This window comes from Ischnura elegans, chromosome X (assembly GCF_921293095.1).
Source record: "Ischnura elegans chromosome X, ioIscEleg1.1, whole genome shotgun sequence".
Classification (NCBI taxonomy): domain Eukaryota; kingdom Metazoa; phylum Arthropoda; class Insecta; order Odonata; family Coenagrionidae; genus Ischnura; species Ischnura elegans.
The window spans coordinates 74,183,918-74,202,590 of record NC_060259.1 but is presented as its reverse complement, the minus strand read 5'-3'; the positions used below and the strand labels follow the sequence as shown (position 1 = coordinate 74,202,590).

The window sequence follows — 18,673 nt, the reverse complement described above, 5'->3', positions numbered from 1 at the left end:
ATCGTAGTTGAGCCGGATGAGTAAAACTCAAGTCACTACATTTGTTTTTAATTCCATGCCTTTTTTTTGTTGACTAATAGGGTAGTTTCCTTCATCAAAGAAAACGAAAGGCATTGATCGCGATTCGTTACCCACCATTAGTGTATTCAAAATATACAAATTATTTGGTTTTATTAATCCCAGTTTAGACGAATGGCAATGGTCAATTTTCACCGCATTTGAAAAAGGCCAGATTGGCGCCCATGCGATGCCACTCCACGTGACGTCACAGGGACCTAGTTTCTATACGAGTAGATAGGAGTTTTACATCGTCTGAGATTAGCAATGCATTCATGAGGCACAGAGCTCGGGAAAACATGTCTTAATAATCACCTATTAAAACTGGCTATGTTCGGAAAGTATCCTTCGTTTGATAAGGTATTAATAATCCATAATTAAGCCAAGCGCTACTTGCTAGCAGGGTACTTTTCTACCTGCTAGCAGCCTGCATCGCAGTGGCGCACACATCCTCGCCCCAAGGTCACCTCACTTTGCGGCAGCCGGAACCAGAAGGACGTCACACGGGTTTTTCCCAACATTCATACTTAGCCGTCGCGTTTTCGCTTTTCATTTCGGATCTCATAGCCTCGCACCTAGGTGACCTCACACGGCGGAAGCTGGAACCAGAATGACGTCACACGGGCCTTTCCCAGCATTCACACCTAGCCGTCGCGATTTCGCGCGCTTGAAAATTTTTACTTTTCATTTAATCGCGAAAAATATAAGTAAATCGTCATTGAAAAATCTAAAAGCGTGAAATACGTACTCCAGGAGTAATAATATTTCGATTTAGACGATAAAAATAATATGAAACCACCCTATTGTTTGGTGCTACTATAGAGAATTTCAGCTCCTTTAGGTTTATGCCACCAGAGTACCATATGTGTAATGAAGTGTTGCCGTCATGTGCAGGGGCGGCCAGTGAGTCGTCCGTGTTGTTGTCGAGCAAGGGCTTTGGGTTGTCGGTCGCGGGGTGTCGCGCATAAATTAGGTTATCAATTTGCTGGGGTAAGGGTGTCAGCGAAAGACGTTGAGATGCTGGGAGAATGCGCTCGAAGTAATGCAGCAGTTGCAATGAGTTCGATCAAAGACTATTTATGGCATACATATTACCCTTGTGTTTACAGTGCTAGGCTTAGAGGTTGATTTTTTTTTAATCTCCTCGGATTTATAACCGATTTAACTGTCAATTTTACGACGAGTATATCCATAAACTACCCCTTTAGGCACCACAGTAACCGTTAACCGCAGGTGTTGGGACACCAACCGTTAGCGAGAACAAGAACATTAGGTTTTCATTGGGAGGCGCATTGAACTCGTTGTTTCTTTGTTTATTTCTGCGGGGGCGTGGTGGTATGCGATTCTAATCGGCTATAATGTGCCTGATGTGGCTATACTTCATGTAAGGTAATCTTCCATTTTTCTACGTACAGCAAATTCGCTAGTGGTAGCTCACCTCGCCTTCATGGCGTCGTCGGGATTCTCCCATAAATTATCATGATTTTAGGCATGTAATTTGTTGTCACGTTATAGTAGAGTGTATAGAGTTTGGAGGAATCGATTATTATATTTTTGGATAAACTCTTTCCAGTTGTTATAAAACGACCATAATGCTTTTGTTACGTTCATGTTATGTATTTTCATTTCAAATAAAATAACTAAAAGCTGTGCAGTGATACCCCATGCAGTTATAACATTGACTCGTGTTCTATGTCTTATATCCATCTTATGGCAAGTCTACCTTTATCTTCTAATTGTAATCTATATTTTTACTATAGTATTGCCATAGGAATCAATGGAAATTATCGAATATTCGAATGAATTATCCAAATTACCCCTCTCTCTAGGTGAAAGGGTGCTAAAATTATCGTACTTTCGGAGATTATCCCCGCGAGATTATCCGGAGATTATCCTTCGAGAGATTATCCCCGCGGGCCCGCACCTGTACCAAGTTCCTTTGACGGAGCCCACCGTCGTATTTGGCATCAATATGTAAAAGCGTTTAATGATTCCCCTATTTTTACCTTGAAACCTCGGATTTTTATACCGTATAAATATTTATACGATTCGAAATATTTGTGAACTTGATTTATTTTCAATATAGATAGTACAAGTGAACACATTACATAAGACAGGAAGTAGTCAACTTCCACTAATTGAATAAATTCAACCGATTCAGGCGTGATATAGTGGAAGTTCGACGTATTGAAATGAAAGGTAAAGTTGCACTTTTCCACAATTACCAGATGATGGCTCTGCTAGCCGAAACGCGTCGTACGCATTATAATAATTGTGGAAATGTTCAACTATACCTTTTATTTCAACATCCACGAGGTGGAGGCAGTAGCCATTGGATATATTTTTTAACTTTATTTGGCTCGATTCGAAATTAAAACATATAATTAGCACATCGATACCTATTTGCTAGCCGACGTAGCTGAGGCGCGGCACGGGATCGAAGTGCGCTAGTGAGACTTGTCTTTTGTCGAAAAGTCCATCGGTGACATGTTGAGCTCTGCAGAAATGTGGTACGGCTTCCCCGCAAAGCCTTCACGTGCGCCTTCGGTTTGGAGTCGGAATTAAAAATACCTCTTTTTAATGTGCGAACGGGGTGTTTTATGGGGAGCATTGTGTCCGCACCGTTTTTACGCCTCTGCTCAAATACGCCTTCGCTGATAGCGAGGACTTGATTTATTTGCCACCCGTCCCGCGGGCGAGGAATGCTCCCTGCCGCCCAGGGAAACTTTTTCCTTCTTGAGAAACGTGTTGCTTTGGCGAGGAAAAATCTGGTGCTTCCCCCGCGTACCTGTTGAGTTCTGAATTTATCTCGGGTGGGCCTCGAAATAATTCATCTTCACGGTCTCATTTCCGCGATTAATGCGAAGCCAAAGATCGCTTCGGTTTCTCTGCTTTGACGTAAAGTTCCTCGAGGCAATGCATTTATACCAAAAATGCTAACACAAACGTAAAAATTATATGCCGTTAAAGAATGAATTTCAATGTCCTTTCGTTTCTCAAGTCAAGTATAAATTCACTTAAGTTAACACATATTATTATAAACTCGATTTTTTCAGTCTTAACTTTGTGAAAATCCATTGTAAACACGAAAAAGTTATGGTACTTTTTCCCACAATTTATTTAAGATGACCGGTTTCGTCGCGGAGGCGACATCATCAGGTACAGTAATCGTTATTTTTATAGTCAGTTTGTTTTTTATAATAGCAACCAAATAAACAACAAAATAACTATAAAAATAACGAATTCTGTACCTGATGATGTCGACTCTGCGACGAAACCGGTCGTCTTAAATAAATTGTGGGAAAAAGTACCATAACTTTTAGTGTTTGCATATTATTATACTTTTCGTCTCTTTCCGATTGCATACCTATGCGCAGGAGATCTGCCACTTCTACTTGATGAAGACGAATACTTAATTCATTCTTTTAATTTAAATTCATGCAATTGCTGCTAATAGAGATGGGCTTCGTTGGTTTGAAGCAAAATTATGAAGTTCGTAGTCACGTAATTTTAAGGTGAATAAAATTAAAAGGGTCAATGAATGTATTTTTGTATTAACCTTTTTCCTGCTGTATGCTTTTTTACGTTCAAATAATTTCGTATTAGAAGGTATTGCAATGGGAGTGTATATGAATTAACGAGCATTTGAATAAATTATCCAAACCATAGTAATGTTTTAATACCCGTGGTGAAGACTACTGTGAATGAAGTAGAAGTTGATGAGATTTTTGTAAATATCATCGAATGCTAAATTTACATCATTACTGGAGGACACCTCAATAAGATACCTTTGCGGACTCTGAATGCCTATTAAGTCGAGCCATATTTTCAAGAAGGCGCTTGCTGTGTATTCCTGCTTCACAAAGAAGATGAGCTCTGGCTTTGGTGTTCATGAGCTCTGGTTACCGCTAGGTAACTCTCTGGCAGTTCCTTGTTATGACGCTGGGTCACTCTTTGTAACCGTATACCTATAACGGCGGTGGAGAAAGAAAATGTATAAAATTATTTCGATCACAACTTGTTTATGTTCGTTGTGTACCGTGATGGAAGCCCTCGAACGTGAGGCATTATTAAATTATCTCAAATGTAGGTCGAATCGCCTATCGTAGGTGGTCCGTAGTTGATGTATGTAGATTCTTTTTTAGTTTTTCTGAAGATCGTGTGCTAGCCCCGCGTCTCCTCGTGATATTTTCTCGAGCGCCTACGGAGTCACGATCTTTCGCAAGTGGAAGTCATGCGTAAGTGCGTGTAGCTCTTGCTACGAGTTTTCACGTTCGTCGTTCTCCAAAGAAGCCGCCGACATCTGTGCGTTGCCCTTGGTGCGAAGCAAAATGTAATCAGCGGCTTCGAGAAACCTCACTCTACTGTTTTCAGTTTTTTCTCCTCTTCTTCCATAACCTTCCCTACAGGAGCAAAAGATCGTCGCCGTCGATCGCTTTCTCTAAATACCCAGTGGAAATAAGTTTCTTGGACCTTTTTTTTAGTCCTTGAGGCTTACCTTAATATCGCCGCCTTTGCTGTGGGATTCGGTACAGCCAATACCTTTGTATTAGATAATTACACCGCCAGCAATCGATTGGCCGTTAGAAATCAGTCGACTATCGATAAATATTGGTATATAATAGCCCTCAAAATCGAAATCATAAATTTTATGGACTATTGATTTCCACTCGGCGTTTTTGCATAGTGCATATTTTATCAGAAAATTTTAAGTGTGTCATATTTATTTGTTCATAGCATTATTGAACAGTGTTACTCGTCCTTTCTTAGGCACAAAATTCTCCAGTTGGTCCAAATATAATGTGGTCATCGTATTTCATATTGACCTTAAAGTGTTAGTATTACGGAATATCACTTGTAGCGAGCTCACCATCATCTGTGAACTTGTGTTATCAACGTAAAATAAAAAAGCCACTCTCTTTTTCGGTGTCGTTTTGCATTCCACAAACAGATGGTCCTTACTGTCGAGTTCAATCGCAGCGACTCACACCACAGGCACAAGGGCGCTGCTGGTGGCGGATCTCGCGTTGCAGAGCTGTGAAAATGGGCATGGTTAAGCACTCAAACTGCGGATTGGGTGCTTGATAGTGTTTCCGCGAAAGCTTGCAGAGTTGCGCAATGCGCAAATTTGGGTCTGGAAGATTGCATTTTCCGAAAACCGGTGGTTAATTAGCAAAACGGATATTACGATCATTTACGGGCGTTTGAACCCCATCCATTCCTCCCCCCACATCGCCCGCTACGGCCTTGTGGTATATGCTTAGGTCTTTACTGTTAACGTCACTTTAAGTAAAACTGAAAGCTGATTTCGAGAGGGTGTAAACCAATCATTTAAACATCCCATTTTCAGCACTGGAAACAAAACAAAAAAATCTACCAAAAACTTTTCCGAAAAAAGAGAACAAGTATGTGGAAAAATTTTACGCAAGTTAACATATTCTAATGGAATTGGTTGCTTGAGGCGTAACTTTGTGAAAGCGATTCATTATTAAAATTAAAAAGAATAACTTTGTGCTTTCACATGAATATTTATTCACAAATTTACGACCATGTTTTCAACGTTAGACGTCATCATTTTCTAATGGATTAACCGTGGTTTTGGGAAAGGAAAAGAATTCATTCCGCTTGGATGCATCAGCGGCGGTAAATTGGGTGCAAGGCACTGCAATAGCGAATTCTCAGCCTCTGATTGCATCGTGACGGCTCATCAATGTAGAGGGCGCATGTAATACCGCAGGCATTCGCAGCTGCCTTGTCATAAGCACCAATATTACAGTAGAGGATTCTCCACTCGGCCTCTAAATGTGTTTGCCACCGTCGTGCGTTTAAATGGGTTTTGAAAAAGTCCGCACTCGCGTCGCTGACGGACAGAGTGATCCGAATTTCACGGAGAAATAAGCTACACTCACGATAACAGAACACAAATGGTAATTTTCACACTTGAATGCAAAACTCAACAACCGACCATGGTTTCAACACATTCTGTCATTGTCCAGGTAACTTGTTGAAGCCATAGTTGGTTGATGAGTTTTGAATTAAGGTGTGCAAATTACCATCTGTGTTCTGTTATCGTGGATATATCGAACTTCCACAAAATCAAGCCTGAAACGATTTAATAACCTGTACTCGGGGCTAACAATCTTAATTTATATTCATGGTGATTTTATTCGTGGTAATCTATCATATTTTTAACTTTTCATTGCTTTTTCTCGAGATTTTAAGTATTATACTGCGAATATTGAGAATGAATGGATCACACTCGCCTCGCCCCCTCGCTACGAGCAATTTCGAAAATCTTCTTTTGAATTTGAATTAAAAAAAAATTTAATGTGTCCAATATGGTTACAAAAATCTAGTTTCAACGGGACGGACCTTTTACCGTCGTAAGAGGTTAGTAACGTAGGGATGTTTACAGTTTTCGTTGCGAACTATGAAATTTATTACTTATTTTCAATGAATAAGGTAGTTTCCTATCATATTTTTATTGCCTTAATCGAAAGATTATTACTCCTGGAGTACGCATTTCACGTTCTTAGATTTTTAAATGACGATATCAATTTTTCGCGATTAAACGAAATGTGAAGATTTGCAAGCGCGCGAAAACGCAACGGCTATGTAGGAATTCTGGGAAAGGCCCGTGTGACGTCATTCTGGTTCCATTTGTCGCCGTGTGATGTGACCTTGAGGCGAGGCTTTGAGCACTGATACGACGCAGGGTGCTAGCAGGTAGCAGAGTACCCTGCTAGCAGGTAGCGCTTGGCTTAAATAAGGATTACTATTACCCTATCAAACGAAGGAAAATTTCCGGCCTTAGGCAATTTTAATGGGTGATTATTAAGAGATGTTTCCCTGAGCTCTGTGCCCCATGCATGCATTGGTAATCTCAGACAATGTAAAACTCCTATCTACTCGTATAGAAGCTAGGTCCCTGTGACGTCACGTGGTGTGGAATCGCATGGGTGCCAATCTGGCCTTTTTCAATTGAAGTAAAAATTGATCATTAACATTCGTCTGAACTGGAATTTCTAAAACCAAATAATTTGTATATTATGAATACACTAATGGTGGGTAACGAATCGCAATCAATGCCTTTTGTTTTCTTTGATGAAGGAAACTACCCTATTTGAATACCTGCAGCTAATTGCCGTTGTAAAAAACCTATTGACCTGAGTTCTCATACTCCTTGTGCTCCTTTTCCGAATTTATCATAAACGATTTTGATTGAGCTACTCATACCCTGTGCACCGACGTTTCATTAACCGTAATAATCATCCGCTATTAATCAAATGTTCAGTCGCAAATTTTCATTCATATTCATAAACTCAATATTCAAGTGTCAAGATGTTAATAAAATCTATTAATATGTATATCATTTGTTAACGTTGACAATTGCCCATAATAATACTGGGATCGGCTCGAAGGTTTTCGTGACTTCGACTGAAGTATAATCCTCGAATATTCTGTACACATTTCGTGATAGCTCTAGGTTTTTAGGCATGCATTTTATCTTGGCATCTTTTCCCAGTATCTATTTGGTCTCACTTAAAGTATACTGCCTCAGCCTTTAATTGACGGAAAATGACGTTGTATAGATTTTTATGCTTCCTCACATTATCTTTAAACCGGATGTATTTCAACATTCAGTAGCCAAATATAGTCGATACTCCATGTAGTCCCGGAATGACAAATGCAAAATAATGGCGTAAATGAATTCTTAGTGTTTTTATTTTATTTTTATTTTCCCGAACTTGTTTTGTTATTTCATACGTTTCAGTGATAAAAAAGTATGCATGGGTAACGTTGCTCCTAAAATTCCGGCATCGTATACCTCTTCTGAAAAGATAATCACGTTCCAATTTATAGGGCACAAACTTCCAATCGAGAAAGGGTTATCTAGGCCTTTTTTGTGTCATCTATTTATCTAGGATTATATTCCTGTGATATGTCAGGCTAATATCCCCGGATAGGAATACTGAGGAGCGTGTTCGTTATCAGCGTTGCCGGAGCGATAAGTTTGTGAATATCTGAGAGCTTTATTCCGTAAGACATCTACTCTCTGATTATTATTAATGGTTTTAATTTGGAAAATTTTCACTGGCGCAATATACATTTTTGGTCGTCTTGAGGCCAGGCCGTTTTGATATTGATCGTAGATTGGAAAATTTTCGATCAGTTCATTTGCACGTGGTGTGAAAATGTTATCCTTCGTTTCCTCTGTAGTTTATTCGGATTTTCGCTCTCTCAACGGCTATAACCCTTGTTACAATCTGGTGTCCGTTGTTACTTTTTCTTTCGCTGCTTCGATGTAAATTTCATACTCTTGTACTTTCCTCTTATGTTCTCTTTTTGTTTAAGATTTGATTTGCCTATTACATCATGGCTTGGGTTTTATATTTTATTTGGAATAAATCATCCGGTTTTATTTTGTGGTATCATATCATGTTAATGGAAAGAACAATAAACTTGCCTCCTAATCTTTCTTTTTAATTCCTCTACCTAAGGTTTCACTGTTATGTCACCATTATTTTGAGAGTTATCGCGAGCAACTGATGTTGTCGAAAAAAATTTGATAATTGATTTATTATGGTTACTATAATATGAGCAATCGGAAAAGTCCCCAGTGGAGGAGTGGTATTTGAGCGCTAGCATATTTGATTTTACTGTAATGCCTTATATCTTAGTTTGAGTGTAAATTAATGAAAGATGAGCTATTTTCATCATTATATGAGTCAATGCTAAGCAAAAATCATATTCTCTCTCTTTCTTTGGATATATGAGCATAGAACGATTTGGTTCGTTTGGTATTACGCTATTCCAATTTTCCGTTAAATTTAGTAAGTTAGTTCATGTACTTCATTTTTTATGCCGTCATTCAAGAGAGGATATGGCTCTCAAGTTTCATTATATCTTGTATTATCGGTGTATGTTCTTTATGTGTGCAAAAATCATGCATTGGAAATACGATGAGGCTACTATATACATGCAAATCGTTTTAGAAGCATAATAGGGTAGTTTCCTTCATCAAAGAAAACGAAAGGAATTGACTGCGATTCGTTACCCACCATTAGTGTATCCATAATACACAAATTATTTGGTTTTTGAAATACCGGTTTAGACGAATGGCAAGGGTCAAATTTTATCCTCATTTGAAAAAGGCCAGATTGGCGCCCATGCGATTCCACTCCACGTGACGTCACAGGGACCTAGTTTCTACACGAGAGGATAGGAGTTATACATCGTCTGAGGTTACCAATGCATGCATGAGGCGCAGAGCTCAGGGAAACATGTCTTAACAATCACCTATTGAAACTGGCTAAGGTCGGAAAGTTTTCTTCGTTTGATAAGGTATTAATAAACCTTTTTTAAGCCAAGCGCTACCAGCCAGCAAGGTACTCAGCTACCCGCTAGCATCCTGCGTCCTATCAGCGCTCAGAGCCTCGATCAAGGTCACCTCACAAGGCGGGAGGGGGAACCAGAAATGCGTTGCACGGACTTTTTCCCATCATTCCTACTTACGCGTCGCGTTTTCGCGCGCTTGAAATTTTTCACTTTTCATTTAATCGCGAAAAATAGATATCGTCATTTAAAAATCTAAAAGCGTGAAATGTGTACTCCAGCAGTAATAATCTTTCGATTTAGGCAATAAAAAAATAATAGGAAACCACCCTATTAACCCTCCTTTTTATAGTCCATTTAACTTTTATGAGTCAATGAAAACGACGTGTCTGAGTTATGATAGCGAAGCGAATACCTCTAGCCATCCGATCCAACTGTAAGCATCAACTGGCCCTTAGACGACCCTTTAGGTTTATATGTAAAGCTATGTAATTTCGTTGTATTTGCATATCTATATATTTTCTTTTTAAAGTGTTCGTAGTAATGATATATTAGAAGAAACAAACTAGACATATTTTAGATAATTAGTATATTACTAATTTTCCTCTTCTATTCTTGACCTTGTTCAATTAACTTTTTATGATGTTTCTTGGAGTTTAGGTCTATACACTTCTATATCCTTTCTTGGTATAGACCTAAACTCCAAGAAACATCATAAAAAGACATATTTTAGAATTATCTCGGAAGTTTGATGAAATAATATTCCACAAATTTCTATTGCTAAATTCTTAGGTATCATTCATTTAATTAGTATGATTTCGTGAGCTGATTGTTTCACGTATGAGTTTTTCGCCGGGTCTTATGGTAGTCGTAATTTAATATTTTTCTGCTTTGAAAATGCAGTTTTGTTTTCCATATCACTATTGCGTAGCGCTTGAAAGATACTTGCTATTATTCCCGATTAGTGTTTTAAGAGGTTGCAAGGCATTGGAGTATAGTTCAATTTTTCTCTGGTTATCGAGAAGAGAGAAGGAAATGTAATGGTGTTTTGATCATTATCGTTGTAGGTTCAGAATCAGCACTAAATTCATATCATTAGGATCCAGGCATATTTTACGTTATGTTAACAAAGATACGAGCAAATTAAGGTGATACAAAAAGGCAATAGAATGTTCGGAGATCCATTTTAGAGTTGAAAGTGGCGTTAGGGGAAGGGTTGAAAAGAAAGTTGGTGGTTGGGGAAAATATTGTAGGGGGAAAACCTTTACGGTGACACTAGTTTTTCGTTGAATTGTAGTTAGGGCTGCCACCTTTATTTTAACCCGGGAAATCGGGAATTCTGCTACGTATCATTGGGAAACAAGGCTCTTTAAATATTGTAAACGGAACGTTAATAATTATGATTCACTAGAAGGCTTAATGAGTACATCGATACGTTAGCAAAGTTTAGTGGATACCATGAAAGGCGTTGGTATATGGCATAAATGCCACTGATAAAATTTAAATTAAAACTGGAGTATCCGGAAAACTCATCCTAAAAAGTAGTAGCGACCCGTAGCACGAGTCTCTACTTCTTTCTGCACTTATGAACGGAACTTTAGCAATTTTAATGCATTAATAGACCTGCAGAGTACAGGAATTCGTTTGCGAAGTTAAATTTTTACTTCTTCATTAAACTTTTCGCGAGTACTCGTATTGTTGGTTAAATAAATGTTTGGGCCGTGAAAAAGGGAAGATTCCCTTGACCCTTGAAAAAGCAATCAGCAAGGGTGGGCAACATTGGGGCCGCCCGAAAATTGACGCGGCGACATAGCCCTAAAAGTTTTTTAAACTAACATTAAATTGATGGGATGAAAGTTGTTTTTTCCATTGCTATCCCGGGACAGCAATGCCATAAAAACGACAGATTCCGGAAAATACGAGATTCAACCCGAGGCGTGCGACGCTAGCGTCGCTACCGGTAGCGCAAGTTCCTCGCGGATCCGCGCGTCTCCCCCACGGCGCTGTGTGTCCACCGTCTGGCGCGACGCGAAGTCGAGCGCTTTGGCGTTTCTCCGTGGCGGAGGCCCCTGCTCCCCGGCAGAGCCGTGCCTCCCACTCCACCCCGAGCGGGAGGCGGAGCTTTGTGGGTTGGGGTGTGTATTGTGCTGGGGAAGAGGGCGCGTGGTGTTACGTCTCGCTCCGCCTTCAGTGCTCGTGGCGGTCGCGTTGCAGACGGTCTCAGCCCCGCGCTCCACGCTGACCCGTCGACTCTTCACCGCGGACTCGCCGACGGCATCTGCCGCGCCCACCTGCCGCCGGTGCCAAGGGAGCGGCCGACATGTCCTCGCCGTCCACCCGTAAGGCCTCCGACGCCGCTCTCCGGGATGAAGACCAGGACGTCGTCGACCAAATGTCTTACAAGGTGAGATATGCCTAGTGTCGTTGTTGTCTTTTGATTGGTTCATTGCTGGCAATTATTTCTCCCTCTCCTATGCAGTGTAGAGCTGTGATTATCCGTCCTTACCATTGCTTCTTCGTGTATTTTGTCTCTGGTATTAGCCACACTTAGCCTCTTAAAATCGAGGCATCAGAATTATTTACGTAGTAAAGTTCAGCCAGTATCCCTCATATCAAGCCTCAAAATTCACAAGTAGATTTAGACGAAAAAAGTTTTGTATTCGTTTGAATTATAGCGTTTATTATCTATCCTAGTGGCGGGAAAGCACAACTCTGTAATCGAAAGGAACGGATAATGCACTCGCGATCATTTCTTAGCAATTGTTTCGTTGGTTTCTGTGTCAAGCTTTCTCTGCATATTCTGTGCGCCCATTACATTGAAAAACTAGTTGTTTTGGGGGTGGGGACGGCTGGGGTAGGGAGCATAAGAGTGTGTTTCAGGTGACTTGCTACTATAGGCGGATAGTCGAGCGATTGGTTAAGCGAACGACGGATCATCGTGGCTCTTCTGCAGTACCTTCTTGCTTCTTAATGGTTCGTATCTTTCAATCCTTCTTCAGTTTCCCCTGTGCTTATCTCTAAGTCGTCCTCGATCGTTTCTCCCACGTAATTGCTGTCTTTCATTGTGAGCATGTGTCTCAGATCTCGCTGTGTGACAGTAACATGCCGGATACTGGTCCCCGTATTGTACACCAGCCCCTCCTGTCTCCCTTGCTCCAATACTTTCTTTTCACTGCTCTATCTTTCGGCGGTTTGCATGGCCATGGCTATACATCGTATTTAAAACGGTAGTAACCACTTCGTTTCGTGGTTAGAATTTTAATCGCGATCGATTGGCCGTGGTTGGTGAGTTAGGATCGTTTGAGATAGTACGCTTATGTTACTGAGACTACTTATGTGGTCCAAGTACTCTGAATAGATGCCAGAATTTTTTCCGGAAATTTCTTTTTTATAGGTTATTTTTGATGTCATGGATTGGGTCATGTGGTATACCTACTGGGTATTGGGTGGTGTTGTGTGGTATTCCTATGGCCAAATTAAATCATGTTTAGTGAAAAAGGATTACTCATTGTACAAAGTTGTGTCTATCGCAATTGAAAGAATTTAGTGCTCGTCAATCCTCAAATATGAGACCATTACGCTGCGTAACGCCGCAATACTTTCAACCCCGTATTTGCATTCCTGGTGTATTCTCTTTACGTGTTCCAAAGTTATTACTCGGATATGAGGTGCCTTTTACACCGTCGTGAAAGATGTTCCATCGAGTGTTAAACATTGTCATGATCAAGTCCGCGAATGACATTTATGAGACATACAAAATGTGCTTAACGAGTTTATGTCAGTGTTCGCTTGTTTTTCTGAAGATATTGGAAATTTTCAGAAATATTTTTGTCCTGATAATTCCAATATCTTTCGTTATACTTTTTGGGAGAGTATGGAATTTTTTAATGCCTAGTTTTTTTTTCTCATGCTCTCCCATGAAAAACTGACAGTACTCACTGGCATCCTGTCTTTGGGATCAAACCATTGGTCATGGAGGGAGACGCATGTAATTGCAAAGTGTTGTAAATCATTGGGAACAATTGGTTTGTGGCTACTCCACAGGTTGTATTTCATTGAATCAACCAGCTTCAACCTTTTCAGGTAATTATTAAGAGCTGAAGAATGATCTTTAGCATTCAAAACATGATCAGTTTTTTTCAAAGTTACGTGGAGGAATGGATGTTGTTATATTTTTTTACTTTATATGATTTCGGAATATTGAGGTCTATCTTTGGTTTGTCTGGTGATGAATGAGGCGGCAAGTGTGGTGCTTGCGGCGCTTTTCTGAAACTACTCGCCATATTTGCTTATCACCGAGAACCGCCTTTTTTCTGTACCCTGCTCGCATATACGTTCGTGATCCACTTCGGCAGTCGGCGAGAGCTCAATGTGATGCCCTCGGGCACAGCCTGAATAGCCGCCGGAATCGCGTTGGTGTTGTAGTTGGGGTGTTGGCTTTCCACCACGTAGGAATGGGTTCAAATCCCGGCGGTGTCGGGGATTTTTGCAGGCCGTCCAATCCTTTATTGAAGTACTTTGTGAAAGGAACTGCAAGTTCAGTACTTCGTCCGTAGAATGGGACGTTAAGCCGAGGTCCCCTCGGCACCTTTCGTAAAGGGGGACTCACTACCTTGACGAAAGCATCCTGAATTTTTCCTTTCGCAAATTAACCTTGCTCATGATGCCCTTAAATTTTCAGTATATTCTAAGAAAAAAACAGAGTTGTACAGTCACTTTGAGGCGTTTTTCATTTTAGCAAATTTTAGCATTTGAGCGAAAATTGATAAAAGGTTAAAGTTTTTTTTATCATAAAATCTGCTTTTTCAGATGATCTAGCTCATCACAGTATTTGTTATTAAATTTTATTTGTCGGGCACTTGGCGTGTCCTTTCATAAATTTCTTTTTTCGGCACGCATTAGGTATTGAGCTTGGTAACAGCCTTATTTTGGTTTTGCCAATCTAACGAGGTGTCCTATTGAAATTTTGCCTCTTTCTTTGTATTTATGAACTGATTTTGGCGGTACTCCTACGTCAACTCTTTCAAAGTGTTCTTTCCACATAACTTCGCATTACCATAAAATTCCTTATACGTTGTACATGCCGAGATTTTGTCAAAATCTATTATGATAATGTGGCTGATCCCAAGGGTTCAACGATACGATACAGTTCATATTTGCTCCGCAGTATTGATTTCGAATGTATTTCGCATTTATTCACGGGGATACGAGGGAAATTTGGCGTACGGGCTATACGTAATTTATGCGAATTTTAACTTGGGGTTGGTGGTCTCAGTGGCGTGTTGGTAATGAGGCTATTTAGGGTACTGGAGTAAGCGGAAATATTTCTGTATTACATGAGACGGAGATATTCGTGATTTTCTTGACGATGTTTACAATGTAGGTTTGCAGATTGTTTGCTGAGGATGAGTTGATTGTTGGCATTTTGCATGAACGTTTGAAAGACTTTGATATTTAAATGAGTTGTTTCGGCGTTGTGGAGGTTTTTAGGTTGTCGTGCAGATAACGGTCACGTGCACACCAAGAGGCACCCTTGATTGCTTCCACGGCTTTGTCTGGAATGACACGTGATGTCTGTTTTTATACCCTAGATAAGGCATCCTTAGGTTGAGTGGAGTGGATTCGCTGGTTTGTTTAGTTTTACAGTGAAGTCTGCTACAATGGTCACTTTTATACAGCGTCCATATTCATTAGCACTTTGCGTGCCATGAGCGTAATATTACGTCCTGCTAATCCTTCTGAGGATTGACATGGACGTAATATTACGTCTATCTACTTTATTGACTTTGTTTGCGTGAAGTTGTAATATTTCGCCCATTGTACTTTTCCAGTTTACTGCTTAGTGGTTCTGTTATTTCAAAAATCAACTGCTCGATGGAAAAAGAGTTCTTTTAATGTCTTGAGGACGAAAAGTCTTCTGTAGCTATCGGCACCCTTATCTCAGCCTTCTTTGTGTGAAAATTCGTTGGAGGAAGATTCGTTCGTTGAGAGTGACCCCTTTTTGTCATCTAGGATTTTGAATGATTTGCTTGGAACAATGCTTTTGTATGATTTCCATGGTTTAAATAGTTCAAATTGAGCGTAATAAAAAATATTATGCATTCTATGGCGGTACATCATTTTTTGCAACTTTTTTATTTTTCAAAAAAAGTAGGTTTTCATTATTAAAATATATATTTAAAAGTTGGCAATAAATGTTATTCAACTCATTCATAAAGAAGAGCAAATTCCATTTTAACTGAAATACACTTCGATATAAATATATTTTTGATGCTAAAGTTTTAAAAAGAATTGCGAATTTAATAAAAATGGCTGGATTTTTCAGTGGGATTTTAAAATTAGCGGGCGGCACTAACAGTGTTAAGGGCCACTTTTCCACTAACCGAACTCACTTTTTGTGTATAAGCTGCATATATTCCACCTCTTTTTTGCGGCGGCCACCTGTTTCAACGGCAGGCGGTCAATTTTTTACTCTGAATCCCATTCTCTTGCGACCTGCCTCCGACATCCCTCTCCGACACTCCCACTAAACACCTAGGAATATCGTTTTGAAATTGATTTCTTCTCATCTAGAAACTCTATCTAAATAGTGGTCTATGTATCTGAATTTTAAGATAAACGGTCGTGTTTTCGTGGTTATTGACCTGTATTGCTTCATTCACATATCTGAGAGTGGCGCTCATGTATGAAATTTAATTTTAACTCTAGCCAGATGCCAGGTTTAGGTAGGATATAATTTATTTGCTCACTTTACGTGTAAAACCTGAAAAACTTAACTCTATTCAGCGGTCATTTGATTAAGGAGCCAATTTTCCACCACCAGCACAATGGCCGACAGTTTTCACTGTATTTTTATTTTACATGATTGGTATTGTTTCGATGAAGATGATTTAATGACGGCGCAGAGGATTAGTAGCTTAATAGCACGCTACCCGACGTTGCTCGGGATGGATAGTGCCCAGAGAAGTGGGAAACTTGGAACTTGGATTTCATGATCATATAGGATTATTATGCTTTAATTTTGTGCGTGTCAAGAGTTTTGCCTATACGGCAGGATGTCCAGCCGCAGAAGTTGTATGGCGTGACGTAACAAACTATAATGAGATAACTACGCAAAGGACGCGTCGGACGCAATCGACGTTAGTACTACGTGGTTTGGGAGCGTCATGTGCACCTATGTACAAACGTAATTCGCAATCTGTATAGCCGTATGGAAACGGATAGCGGACAGACAAACAGATATCCCCTTTTATATGTATAAATAAAATATAACAGGATACTACTCTTATCGACTGCAGCCTCCATGTTTGCGTTCCAAGTCAATTTGTGGTTTTCCACTCCCCTTTGGTATCCGTACATTTAATGGGATCTCGGCGATTTCCCAAGTGCATTTTGCTGTCGGTGGCTGTCCACTCCGAATCAAGCCCAGCAGATGGATGATAAAGGCCACGTGCTCGAGGAACGGCGACAATTAAACGTATCCTTGGACGTGTCCGTGGTCTCTCGACGAGACAGCGTGCGCAGGCGTGATAAACCGTGTCAGAGTTTCATCTCCTTGCCCGCCTGGAAAAAAAATGTATCTGCGCTCCGTTCAATAGGCGGAATTCGACGTACTCGAATGGGAATTGCCGTGTACGTTCGGGCGAAGTTGGATGCGGATTTGCATTGTGCAGGGAGAGGTATACAATTGGCTCGTTTACCAAGTTTTTTATGGCTTATTCAGATGGAGATTAAAAAAAGATTGACCCGTATTATCCCGTTACTTGATGAGCCTTTTATTTTTATTATCGCTCGCTATTTCTTAAATTGTTTCGTCTGTTTGTCTGCTTCATCGATGGAATATAATAATTGATTTTTAACTCGCTACTCATAGTGGAATAGGCACGAAGTTTTACACACTTTCTTGATTCCGATGGAAATACAATGTCTAATAAACAGAAATTTGAAATTCTGTACCATTGTGCTCTAATTAACTACCTAAATTTCTATATGAAAAATAGTTGTGAAATATGTCAATGTATGGCGTTAGTTCCTTCTATAACTTTCAACACTGAAAGTTATCATAATAGATTCACTCGTATTTTCCCATTACATGATATGCGTTTTATTGTAATCGTTGTGCATTTTTTCTTAATTTTTTCGCCTGTTTTCTCGATGGAATATTGTAATTAATTTTTATCCAACTTCCCATTGTCGGATCGCCTTGAAGTTTTGCGTACTTGCTTGCTTCTGATGACAATACAATATTTAATATCGGGATATTACAATTTTTTAAATGTACTCTAATAAAATTGATTGTTTGAGGCGTAACTTGGTGAAAGCGATTCATAATTAAATTAAAAAGAAGAACTTTGTGCTTTCACATTAATATTTATTCACGACCATGGTGTCAACGTTAGACGTCATCATCAGGTGGATGACGACGTCTACCTGATGATGACGTCTAACGTTGAAACCATGGTCGTGAATAAATATTAATGTGAAAGCACAAAGTTCTTCTTTTTAATTTAAGTACTCTAATCAATATCCACTTGAAAAAGTATTTTTAGGTTTTCTCAATTGATTGCGTTAGTTTCTTGTAGAACTTTTATCTCTTAAGTGTTAGCGGAGGAAACGAATTCAAGCACGATGCATTACGAAATTTCGTCTTTCAAGTTTTATTTTTTTTATAGTTCACAATCGGTTATTGGTAAAAAAAATAAAACACGGTTAAAAGAACGCTTTTTTCCCAAAAACTGTATAAAATGCACTAAAAAGTAAAAAATGAGCGTTTCATCACTCGGAGAATCAAGAGTGGGTTCCGATTAGGTCTAGATATTAATGTTTTTAGTGCCAATCCTTATTCACCTATCAGGCAATAAAATTATTTCCAGCAAACCTAAACAGCACACGAGCTTTATACTTCGCGTGAAAAGAAGTTTATTTTTTACTTTTGACTCCATTTTATACTTTTTTTGAAGAAGCGTGTTTTAATATCTTTTTATTTATTTTTCATTTATCGCTTCCGCTGCGTAATCCTCTCTTGATGGGTAGTTGAAATTTATCGTGCCTCATTCTCGACCCGCGTGTCGTTTCGGTAGCTTCATCAGAGACGCTATTCGGAGTAGATGGGGATCGCGTACATTAATGAAAATATTTTTTCATTGAGTATTTTCCATAGTTTTATCTGTCATTAATATACGTGTAGTCTTTGAAGAAGGATCTGATGTTTTCCTGGCGTATGATGATGTAGAAGTTGTTTCGGGTTTCCCACCGGGTGAGGTTCTCCATCTCTGCCGAC

The 18,673-nt window shown here is 39.6% G+C and overlaps 1 protein-coding gene across 4 annotated transcripts in view; it reads left to right on the top strand.

The window, feature by feature from the left end:
* LOC124171893 (adenosylhomocysteinase-like 1) overlaps nt 1–18,673 on the top strand; it is a 153,136-nt gene that overhangs the window by 78,203 nt on the left and 56,260 nt on the right. Inside the window, exon 2 of one of the 4 annotated variants that reach the window (XM_046551286.1) lies at nt 11,608–11,797. The exons of 2 other annotated variants lie outside the window; for them this stretch is intronic. In XM_046551286.1, coding sequence (XP_046407242.1) covers nt 11,714–11,797 — 84 coding nt within the window. In that variant the 5' untranslated portion in view covers nt 11,608–11,713. Of the gene's footprint in view, nt 1–11,584; nt 11,798–18,673 lie in introns of all 4 variants that reach the window. One more of the 4 variants, XM_046551285.1, reaches the window with a different exon arrangement.